The 13,130-nt window shown below is 37.5% G+C and overlaps 1 protein-coding gene across 3 annotated transcripts in view; it reads right to left on the reverse strand.

Moving 5' to 3' along the window:
- LOC136881030 (polycomb protein Sfmbt) overlaps positions 1–13,130 on the reverse strand; it is a 381,497-nt gene that overhangs the window by 287,167 nt on the left and 81,200 nt on the right. For all 3 annotated transcript variants that reach the window (XM_067153628.2, XM_067153622.2, XM_067153627.2), the window contains exon 3: positions 10,354–10,561. In XM_067153628.2, coding sequence (XP_067009729.2) covers positions 10,354–10,561 — 208 coding nt within the window. The remainder of the gene's footprint in view (positions 1–10,353; positions 10,562–13,130) is intronic.

Below are 13,130 nucleotides of genomic sequence, written 5' to 3' on the forward strand. Positions count from 1 at the left end.
GGTTGTGGATGCGCGCGCCATTCTCGATGATGGTAGAGACGTCCGCTGGAGTGTAGAAATAGAGAAGTACATCCGCTAATGGTTGAGTCCCGTCGTCAACCAGCTGGACGAAGGGCCATAAGGACATCATGGTCTGAGAAGACAAGAGGAACGTTGCGGGCAATGCAGGTGTAAAGCATTGTGGGAAGGCCGACCTCCTACTCGGTGCTAGCCTATATGCCTCATTGTCTCCGCGGGGTGATAAGTAAAGTTGAGCAGTCACCCGGCCAAAGAAAAAATATGCGTTGCGTTAAAGAAGAGGAGAGCAACAGCAAAGATGGCGAGAAACCCGGATATGTGAACGGTGTCACTCCGGGGATTCGATTTTTCTAAGAGTTTGGCTGATCAAAGTTGCTGAACTGAAAGAAATTTTCAGAGGAAACTGACGAAGTTTCCCCGGTAAACCTGAATGTAAAGTTTCGAGATTTTTAAGTCGCGTGCTGGTAAGTAATGTTTAAAGCCCGACCTGCGGTCTAACTTGCCTGCCTCTCACCCGGAGGGCCCGGGATTGATTCTGGGCCAGTGAGGCATTTTTACTTGGATATGAGGGTTGCTTCCAGGTTCACTCATTCTACGATTACCTTTAATTGAGGAGCTATTTAATGGCGAGATGGCGACTCCGGTCTAGAGAGCCAGGAATAACGGTTGAGAGTATTCATCACACTGACCATGCATTACCTCGTAATCTGCAGGCCTTCGGACCGAGCAGCGGTCACTTGGTAGGCGGAAGGCCCATTAGGGCTGTAGGTTGGTTTGGTTTAGGGGAGTTAGATTATAAGTATACATTTTTCATATTTTGTGATGTTTAGTCAAATTGTTGATGGTTCATTCGTTCCCGGATTTTCTGTTTTCCTGTGTTGTACGTTTTTTCCATGGTCCTGTCAAAAACTGAGAATTGAAGTTCCACTATAATTGATTATTTTCTGGTGGAAAGGACAAATTGCAGCCAGTTGATGGATATGAGAGTTTTAAAAGGAGAATAATAAAACTCAGATTTCCACCTATTCAATACTTAAAAACCATCCTCATCCTTATTTTATTGCTTCATTATTAAGACATAGGACATGTTTCGTTCATTTTCTTAACATCTTCAGCCATAAATATTTGACAAGATCGATTGGTAACATTGTTACAGAACTTACACTTATTGATAAGTTTGTTAACGGCAGACCATAACAAACTTTATAACCCTATTACAGTAAATATAAATCGTTTATATATGACGTTGTCTAATTAAGAATGATATGACAATTTGTTGAGTTTAAAATTGAAACTTATTCTAATACTCAAAACACAATGCTTATTAGTTCTTCACTGTATAACTACATTCACAATCTATTAAACTGCTGAATGTCTTAAAATTTTCGTTGTTTGCACAAAAACATTTTGATAAAATCTGGCGTAAACTTCTTCACATGTTATACCATATAGAAATGAAATCTTAACACATGGGTGACGGGCCCCGAGAAATCTCGTAGTACGCTCGCCAGCGGTAAGTGACGGGCCCCGAGAAATCTCGGTTTTATTCACGACATTGTTTTCGGTCTTCCTGTGACATCTCTTGACCATATATTGAACTATTTCGAACTTGCACATTGAGTAGAATAAATCGTACATGTATATCTGCCACTTTTCTTTTATTCACGGCTTCTTTTATTCTTTGATTTAGTTTCGAAATGTCGACTTTCTTTCTGCCTGTTCAGTCAATGACAAGATGGAGCGCCCGCGAAATACGGTGTTAGCTGACGACGATAAGAATTATATGCCGATGATCGTTCAAATGGATAGAGTGATAATGAATTAGTGGAAACTGAATGTAAGAGTGATAGTGGAAGTGATATTCAAGCCTCTGCACGCCGTAATTTACCTAGTGTGCTTATTTATTCAAGTGACTCTGACAACGATGTAAACATTATTGATGTGTTGTTGAATGAACACACATTTGCTTGCTTATCTTAGATATGTTGAAGTACTACTACGGGCATTGGTTGAGTACTCATACCAACTTTAAAGATAAAATCTTGACTGGTTTAATATTTACATACATTTTTATAATCAAGTGCACCCTAGTATGCTTAGTAGAAAGATGTCCGGTCCACAGGGTATGTGACAAGCTCAAGCATCCGGTCAGCAATGTGTTAATACACTCTCAAAACAGCTGAGTTTAGGCATGTTCGTCCACAAAACTTCTTAACTGATGCGCCATATTAATTATAGGTTATGAATTTTGTAATACTTTAAAATATTTAACATCAGAATTTGTTGAATTCACAATTTTATTATTATTTTATTATTCTCCTTTTAATAGACTTTCAATACGGATAAAAAATGAGGATAGTGTCTTGCAATATAAGAGTTTTACCAAGAGAAGCATGCAATAGAGAACATAGAGCTGTGAGAGCAAAAATGAAAATGGGGAAAATCGAAAACTTAAAGGAGATACGAGATAGTAAAATAAAAGTGTGAAAATTAAAAGATAAGAATTTCTGGAGAGACTGAAAAAACAAATTCCATTTACTTAAGTAGGAAATGTGGAAAATGAATGGTCCAACATTAAAATGGCATTTGTAAGTGGGGAAGAGAGTCCCTGTGACAGAACATTGATGAGACTGAAAGAGAAAGGTGAAGAGTTGACAACACATCCACAAGATATAGAGAGAAGATGGAGTATTTTGATAAGCTGCTAAACGTGAGAAATTGTGCAGAGGAGACAGTAGTAATACAACGTGATAACTCAACAGTAGATGATATAACAATGTTAGAGGTGGAATTAGCAGACCATAAAATGAAAATGGGGAAGGTACCAGGGATGGATGAAATTAGTGTGGAAATGATAAAGTCTGCTGGACTTGTTGGACTACAATGGGTGCACAAATTGTTAAAGTGTATATGGAAACAGAAATGTGTGCCAGAAGACTGGGGGAAGGTAATAAATAATAATGCCAATCTTTAAGAAGTGGGGCAAAAAAAAAATGTGGGATAACTATTGAGAAATCACTCTTGTATCACAAGTGACAAAAATACTAGAAAGGATATTAGATAGGAGAATGGGAGGAAAGGTAGGAGAGTTGCAAGAGGAACAGCATTGCTTCAGAAGTGAAAGATATACAGAGGACCCAATATTCAGCATGAGGCAATGAATTGAAAAGAGTTGGGAATATGGAAATGATCTGGTCATGACATTCACAGATCTAACAAAGGCATACAACAGTGGTCCCAGAAAGAAAGTTTGAGAAACCATGGTCAAAAAAGGGACTGGGTACACAAACTGTAGAAATGGTGCAAGCAATGCACAACAACTGCATTAGCAGAGTGCAGACTCCAGTTAGAAGGTGTAATGGTTTAGAAATGAAACTGGGCCAAGATACGGGAGTGTGCTGTCACCTCTTTTGTTTCTAATGGTTATGGATGAAATTGTAAAGGAGACAAAGGAAGCATATGAGAATAGGGAGATGAAGTTATCACTAGGTGCATACTATATTTTGGTCGTGAGGAATGAACACAACAGAAGTACAAGAAAAACTTGATGCACTGAATGAGAAAAAACATGGTATGAAAATCAATAAAGGGAAAAGCAGGACCACAGCAATATAAAGAGGACAAAGACAAGGGAAAGGCATTGTGAAAATTGGTGGTCAAAGCCTTGAAACTGTGGAGTTTCAAATACTTAGGGAGTGAATTAATGCAGAATACAATGTTGGACATGGGTACAACAGGGCGATGCATTCTATTAGAGTGTAAGAAAACTCATCTGGAATAAGAAAGTACCACGGAAGTGTAAAGAGAGAATGCACATAATGTATTATGCACCTATATTGGCCTATGCAGCTAAGACGTGGACAATGACAAGTAGGGATGACAGTAGTATTCAAACGAGCGAAATGAAATACCTAAGAAGTACGATAGGAAAGACAAGGTAATACAGAGTGAGAAACAAAGATGTTAGAAAGGAAGTCAGAATAGAAAACCTAAATGAGAGAAATGATAGGAATAAACTAAAATGATTTGTACATGTAAAGAGGATGGAGGAGAAAAGAATACCAAAATAGATAATGGAGATTAACTTAGAGGGGAAAGAGAGGAAGATGGAGACCTAAAACAAAGTTGATTGATTCAATAAAGAGAAGTTCCGGAAGAAGAAACCTGGAATGGGACAAAATGATGGAAGAGAAATAGTGGAAGGAGAGAGGAAGATGAAGGGCCACAAATGCCCCGACTGGGAAGGAGTTGGACGACGATTACTACTATTTTCTTATGTGGAAAGATATTATTATTATTTTTCAAGTTTTTAACCCCATACACAAATTTTTATACTGCATGGGACATTTTGAAACATACCAAATATTCAAGTAGGCCTATGGCAAATAAGTTGAGAATTAGTCATACAATCCAGCTGAAATAACAGTTCTACTGTTATTCAGAGATGCCAACCTTCAAAGGCTATTGTCCATAGTGGCATGGTCTTTTGCAGACAAGAGACGGTTGTATGCAACCAAATAATATGTGAAAAACACATTCAGTCCATCTAACATTATTACTGTCACTTTTTTGTCGTAAAAGAGACTACCGAAGGAAGATGGAGACCTAAAACAAGGTTGACTGATTCAATAAAGAGGAGTACCATAAGAAACATGGTGCATCCGTATTCTTCATGGTCTTTTTCTTTTAATTTCCTATAGCGTGGCCAGTTATCCCAGCATATGTGCTAGGTTTCCATTTATTTATCATTTTGTAATGAGTTGCCTGCAATGATTATTACTTCCATTCCATGCTTTTGCTGCAAATTTATGTCGTGAGGTACCAGCATTTATTTTGGTGGTTCACTACGTCTGGATTTTTTTTAAAACTTTCAGCAGAATGAATAAACCACAGATAGGCATATAATTGATAAATTTTTCATCCCCTATTAAAACAAAGTAATCACAATGCATGTGCTTCTTCATACAACTCAACAGTTATTCAACTGAAAGGAATGTTAAGCAAAAATTAACATAATACTGTATTTTATAGAAAGTGGCAAGTAATAGTAGACAGCTGACCCAGCATGTTTTATGAATTTACAACAGTGGATGTCCTAAAATAATTCACTTATTGCTGAATTATACCATAACAGCCACTATTCATCATGTTCATCTTCAGGACATACGGCATCAATCCATGCAGACTATAAGTTTGTTTCTTCTCAGAAATATACAGTTGTTAGAAAAACTTAATCCAGTTTTTAAATGTTGATTTTCAATTTTATCAGTGAATACGTGTTAAGGATCTATTAATTGATATCTATAAAGATCTGGAGTTTCTAAAATGTTCAATTTTATCCCTTTTTGATGTGTAGGTAAAATGGTGAGAGAATTCTGCATATTTGATACTTGATGTTCTGTGTCATTAAGATGTGCAGCAACAGCTGATTTTTCATGATTATGTAGCTGGAGTGCCACCATGTGTTCTTGAAATCTGATGTAAAAACCTCTTCCAGTTTGTCCAACATAAACATTAACCATTTTTGCAGGTGATTTTACATACACCAGTCTGTTAGAATTTATCTGGTGTACTGACTGAGTGTGGTAGAAGATGACCCAAGTGGTTTATGATTGAGAAGCTGATGAGCAGTGTTGCCAACTTACATTTTCAAGATCCGCTAAATACTACTAAAAATCCGCTAGAATTCCGCCAAGAAATCCGATCTCAAATAATGAGCAATAAAAATGAGAAATAATAATAATAATAATAATAATAATAATAATAATAATAATAATAATAATAATAATAATAATAAAAGTAAATGTCTGCACTCACCTGTTCTGCGAGTTTCACTGGGATTAACCCCCTGCCTTGAAGCCGGCGAGCTAAAACTTGTAGGCGTTTTACTGCCGGGTGCAAACTAGGTGAATCCCCTACCACAAGGGCCACACGCAGTTCATTAAACGATCTTCCTTCATAGCATAAATATAAGTGCTACTCTCTCACAGTTTCATTATCTGTCATCATTCGTCAACTAAGAGATAAGTAACCTTTTCCCACGCATTAGAAGTTTATGATACCATGATCTCATAACATCAAATCCAAATAACATGTTTTCCTCATTTGACTGCTAGTTCCTGACAAGAAATACGGAATAGCTCGGAGACAGACGGGAGTACAAATTAAAAAAAAAAAAAAAAAAAAAAGAAAGAAAAAAGTAAAATGGATAAAACACTAAGTTCCGCTATAATAAATCTAGAATTCCGCCAAAAAATCCACTGTCTGCTAAATGATATATTTCTCCACCGACAGTCTTTTAATTCTGCTAAATTTAGCGGAAAATCCGCTAAGTTGGCAACACTGCTGATGAGCATATTTTGCTTCTTGAGGGCATGATGTCATTCCAATGAATGGTATGCTGTGATACTTCATGTCTTGTTTTTGGTGTTCACTTTTTTGTACTGGTTTTTCTGTTGTTTTCTTTCTGATGTTTATAAGCATTCTATCTATCGTACGGATAGTTTTTAAGTTTTTTTGATCAATTGCTTTATGAATTGAATTTTGTTACTCCTACAATCTTCAGGTACCGGTAAGGGTAGTTTTAATGCTTCCCAACGCACAGCTCAAAATGAATTCAGAATTCCATGACCTCATAAATTGTGTCAATAATTAGAAACCATGACAGACACTAGAGGGAGCATCAACGTTCTCTTTTTGATGACTAGGTGAATTTTACCGCAGTGCTAATTTCACCAATAGGTGACTTCTCTTCATGTTAACACATTCACGCCCATCATCTGAGCTGGCTCAGCTACTTCAGCTTAGTGGCAGAGCAAACAACAACGAATTCTTTTCACAATAAGTTCTAAACTAAACAAGATATGGAAACAAAATTTTCCACATAGCTTAATGAAGTCCTCTAGTATCTCTGTAGGGTGTGGTAGCTAATGTCACACTTTCCTAGGTGAATGGGAACACCACACTTTCAAAAAAAAATAGCGTGTTTCACTAATAATTTTATTTTTGAAGCACACTTGGCACCTTCTTGAAGGGAACTTGACTCTATTTGATGGTGGAAACTTGAAGAGAATATGCTCTTTTCTCTTCCCATCTAACCTAAATGGTGGATACTTGGCCGGTGCCCTTTTTGGAGGCAAAATCGCGGGACGTTGACTTAGAGCTGATGAAGTAGATGGAGCTGAGTAGTCGGAGAGATGTGACTGTACTTATATGTCGGGTTCACTTTTTTCCTGGAGTAAGTTCCTAACTACTGTCTGCATGAAATTCAGAAATGTTTTTGATTTTTGAGGATTTGTGTTCTGGAAGAGCCGAAATGTGTTAAAAAGTGAGTACAGTAAATAAAAAAACTTTTTTGGCCACTTTATAGTTTTCCTCATGAAAGGATAGAGTGCCAAGTACTGGTCTGCAGTATCAACACCATGCATGTGTTGATTCTAGTCGGTCACAGACTCTGGTTTCATTTGTATTTTTCCAGATTTCATTGTTTCGACCACTTCTGCCGAATGGATGGTAGCTACCATAGTAATAACCTTTTTGTCCCTCCAAGAAACAAGCAATACATCCTCGTCCCTCCTGAAAGTCATTTCCCCCGTTTGAGAATTGCCTGGTGTTCCTTTAGATCTTTTGGTACACCCCTATTTGACCGTATTGTTCCACATACGGCAGTGTTCTGTTCCCGTAATTGTTTTGCGAGTCCAACGCTATTGTAATAATTCTCCATATAGACTGTATACCCCTGGCTAAGATAATTTTCAAGCAGCTGAATAACTGTGCTTTGTAAATTCGCACCACTTGCATCATATATCATAAGTTTACAGATGTACCCTGTGTTAGACTCGCAAACCATCTTCACTAAACTGCCATATTTTATTATTTTACCGGGGTTATACGCGGAATCTTAGGCGCCCTCTCCAGGCTAGCATTTCTTCGTCCATAGCAATTTTCTGTTTGGGGGTATAAAGCTCTGTAAATCTGTCCGAAAGTTCCTGTAAAATAGGTCTGATTTTATACAATCTGTCAGTGCTGTGCTCGTATTCGCTGCTGTCACTAAAGTGGAGGAATGAGAGGATACTTGCAAAGCGATTTCGTGACATTGTCTTTGAGAAAATGGGAGTGGAGAAAATTGGATCTTCTGTCCAGTACATTCTGAGACATGGTTTACTAATGATGCTGGTAGTGAGCATAAAACCCAGGAACTGTCTCATTTCTGAAACAGTCACCGGACTCCACGTTTGAGCAAGAGTGTGTTTAGAGAAGGGGTGCAGCGCAGCACTGATTACATGACTCGCATACAGATTTGTTTGCTCGCATAGGTATTCGAGAAATTCAGCCGTGAGGAATAGATTGACAAATGACATCTCGTTAGTGTTTTCTGTTTCAATATTTATACCTGGTTCAGCAGTAAATGGAATCGCAGGGGGAGGGGGGATATAAAGGCGAACATTCAGGTACCGGTACTGTGTTTTCCGTCACGTGTCCAGGAGAATCGTCTTCACTGTCATCACTGTCACTTTCAATTTCACTTCGTTCAGGAATCAGTTCATTACCTGGGTCTTCATTGAAAAGGATGTCGGCAATTTCGCCAACACTTATATTGTCCCTACACGCTATGGTTGTACTTCAGAACGCGACTATACACACGCTTGTGCAATCACAAACCAACTACGCAGCCAGTTGGGCCAGCGCTGGGCTACCTTCAGAAACAAAACAAAAAAAAGTGCATTGGGAGGGAAAATCGCCATGGCCATGCGGTTTCTGTTGAGTAGAAGCATTCATGAGGGTATTACCTTCATCTCTCTCGCACATATTTGTGACCAAAATAGATCCCAGCTGCGTAGGAACGGCTCCAATTCAAGGTTGCGCTTATACGGGCTAACTCGGATACGGTCCACAGCACGGTCACACGCTATAGGCAATAACTCGGATACGGGCGTGAATGTGTTAACAGGTTATCCAACTGCTCCCAAGAAAGGGTTTTTATCTTAAAATCAACACATTCAGGCAGTACGCAATACAGTCCGGTGTAACACTATTAACTGTAACCTGACCTCTGGCATTATTATTGATCTAAATAGTTAGGTTCTGATTATTTGAACGTGAAATAAATTATTTTGGCAATAGCTGGAATTCAATAAACGAGGGTGGTTTTTCAACTAAAGCTTAAGCAATACCATAAAAGAAGGCGGGAGCTGAACAAATGCTGTGATATGCCTTTGGAGATCCAATTACGATGTGAACATCCACTGTTGTAAAAGCAGGTACTATTTATGTTAAGACAATAATGTGAGTTTCTGATTAATATTAAAATTGCATACCCACCTCTTAGTGAACTAAGGTTAAGTATTAAGCCTGTAATATAATCAACAAAATGAAAAAATGATCTTTCAAATAACTGAAATAACAATTGAAGTGAAATATGGCATAAATTAAACATTGCAAGGAAAGAGAAATTACTGGGAGTATTATGAATGAATTAACTCATCACAAACCATTAGTTTTATAGGCCCTATACAAACAAATTCTCTGGTCTTTCCAAAACACGCCAAAGGTAAAATTCCTACAAAACATAATTAAATTTAGCATTTAAAGAAATGATGTCAAAGCAAGCAAATAATAACAGCAAAAGGTGTGAAATTAAAGCAACATAATATAACACATGCAACACACACATTCATGCAATTGACAATTACCATGTTAATGACACAAAAGGGGCGAAGCTATCATGCATCTGATTTCAGAAAGCTCCATAAAATTATAAATACATTTATATCATTATGGTGCTCAATAAACTGCACAATGAGTTTTGTTATTAAATTTAGACCAGAAATTCAAATAAATATGGCGGTATTATTATCATACACTGGACAAACATTCAAGCTTCATACTTGTAATTACAGATTTCTGAAACAAAATGTTAAAAAACTAGAAAAGACCTACTCAGAATGCATATCACTGCATCCATCTCTCATTACAAAAATTCCATTTTTATTAAAGAAGTTCTTATCTCACAAGCACCACATTATATGACAAATAAGGAAAGGAAGTTGCCACTAAGATTAATAGGGCATTGAAAATGTTACAGACTTTAAAATGCCTGATGATAAAATTTAAATGTTATTAAACTACAGAAAATTAGAGAACAGCACAAAAGCGAGCAAAATTTATTTTTATTTTACGTATGTTTTTATCTACATTTTGACTTGAAAGTGAGTCAGAGTAAAGATCTGCAATTTCATGCACAAAGAAGAACTTCAGGTGTTACCTTAACAAATCTCAAACAATTTAGCACTGTCAAATTTTGGCCTCCGATCTGTCTTATCATGGGGCACTTACCCATGCCATCCTTCTGGATCGGGATGACGCTTGGGTCTGTATCTTTCTGATAAGCAATCGGGGTCTTCAGTTTCAGGCCAGGATGTCTGATAGGCTTGATTTTGCGAGTTGGTTGACTTGCTGTCTGGGTGGAAGTACTGGTCATGATTGGTGGAGGAACGTCACAGATCGTGTCATAGTCATCCAGCATCATGAAACCCTCCATCTCCTGAGGACGACAAAGTTCATCTCATAACTATGTCGAACCTGATATCTGCTCACTTGCAAGTGCCCAAGGGCTATCATTATTAATTGTAGATGATTTTAGCAACAAAACAGAACAGGAGCAACAAACAATGAAAATAACAATGCAGCAAACTTCACAAAAGCATCATCTAAAAGTATAAGGTGTGTAATACAATTAACGGTATGGAAGTGTTGAGCAAAGAAATAAGCAGAGGTAGAAGAAAAGAGCACCTTACCTACATTATGTTCATCACTAGAAGCTCAAAATCATGTAAAATGCAGAGTTATAGTAATAATAAAGGACAACCTCCACATCAAACCAAGAGCCTATCTGAGGCATGCAAGGTAGGGACTAGGAGCTTCATCAACATCATGATCATCATGACTACCACCACCAACAACAAACAGTATAAAACAAATATAAATCTCTGTTAACTGAATGTTGATTGGACACCCACCAACACCCCAGTAATTGTGTTTAAATCTCACTCCAGCTCTCTCTCTGTAGGAGGAAGATAGAAAGTTTGGGCTGACTGACTTTGAGAGATGTGTAAAATAAATGAAACAGGCTATATAATGTTGGTTAGAGTTTAGTCTTCCTTCTGAGACACACATTCGTTTACAATACATGCAGGTGTGCCGTAGAAAATGACTGTTGCATTTCTTCCCTTCTTCTGGCATATTTATCCCATCACGAGGAAATGTCCTGCTCCATTACAAGTTAATTTGTCCGGTAACAAGTTTCTGCCTCTGATCACACCACATCTTATTTGGAATGCAGAGAAAATGAAATTGTTGGAATTTTCACATCCATTTTATGGGCTTTACAACAATAGAACTTCAAGCGTACCATAAATGAGTGCAAGTTTCAATGTAAGCTGCTGTCCTGGAGAAGTGGAAAGCCCAGCCACTGGACGTCATCTGGCAATTAATTCAAAGTATGCCACAGTGAGCGCAGGCTCGAGGAGAAAATACTAATGCGGCAAAGTGCTTCGTGGTCTGCGTAGATTGACATTTTCTTGATTGACCTTGCGTACAGAAACACTTTCATTCAGCATTACATTTTTTGTGCCATAAATGTTATATTGATTCCCTTAAAATGAGATAAATCTACATTTCAATACTCTTTGTACACCACGATTAATGATAATTATAAATAAAGTTTGGCTAAATCCAGAAAATTTTCAGTTTCAGTAAAATTTGGTAAAATAACTCGCAGTGGTAACTAAAGACACTGTCTCATGATCAGATAAACTTGCTCGTGAGTACATAATGAGCATAGGACTACTTTTTGTATCTACAACATATTTAAGGCTTTTTTTAAATTGTTCAAATTACAGAAGAATACCATATAACACTGATACTGGAAGGTGAAGTGGAAATTATTGCAATTATTGGGCATTAAGTGGCAGCTGAATGAGTGGCAAATCACAGTCCCATATTGAAAACTATATGGCTAAACTGCTTGCTATGACATGAGTCATCATCTCCATATTATCAATGTTTTTTAATGTTGCATTAACACATCAAAGGTTTTCAATGATGGGAGGATGGGCAAGTAAAAAAATATCTGGTTAACTTGAAAGATAATACAACTGAGATACTGCATGCATCAGGTATTTTGAACCATGATGCAAAGAGGAGATTCAGTAAGAGGGCAGCAATGCAATGCTGTGTGTATGTTCCACGGGTGTACTGTATTTTGTCCACGTTACACGTGTGGCTACAACTATGCCTCATTCTTTTCTGACCATGTAAACAAGCGTTAACAATGGATGTTAGTAATGAGTGAACAACTCCACGCAGGAAAAATGACGTTGCTGTAAATAGTGTGGAGATGGGTATATTTGCCAAGAGCTGTAAGCAAGAAATGATAAAAAAATGTCTTCTGAAACCTTCAGTTTTCTGAATTACACAGCTAAAGTCTGAGATCCAGTATTAAAATAAAAATAAAAACGCAAATACACAATATGTTGTGGGTTTACTGGATTTAGTGCATATTCTAAACATAACAGCATATTTCAGCATATTTGAAATTAACTAAATTGAAAATACCTTGAACAAAATTGGTTTCACCCGTGTGTTGGACATCCCTTGTAAGCAGTTTATGAGCAACAGGTAACGAGATAGTATTTTACGCAAGCATGCTGCCTGGCTATTTCAAGAAAGGGACGGGGTGAGACATTCCTTTACCATCTTGGCAGCCAGTAGCCCAGGGTTAGTTTTGAGGAGTTTCTTCAGCTAATGTGTTACTTTATTTCCTTTACTCAAAATGCCTAGAGAGAAGAGCAGCAACTTGAATTATTAAATCAGTGGGTGTCAGGTACATGTCATTATTCAGCTGACGGCGTTAGTCGTCTATTGTTAAGTATGCTTGAAGAAAGTGAAATGTAAAAAGAAGTTTGAACTTGAACAACATGCAAAATCGATTGCACATATTATGGCAAAGGAGGGAAAGAATAACAACACACTATAACTATTTCTTATGCATATAAAACCAAAGCCTCCAGTTAATACATTTTCAGCCGAACTTTGTAAGGCTAGCATGCAGC

Source organism: Anabrus simplex, chromosome 9 (assembly GCF_040414725.1).
Source record: "Anabrus simplex isolate iqAnaSimp1 chromosome 9, ASM4041472v1, whole genome shotgun sequence".
Taxonomy (NCBI): Eukaryota; Metazoa; Arthropoda; class Insecta; order Orthoptera; family Tettigoniidae; genus Anabrus; species Anabrus simplex.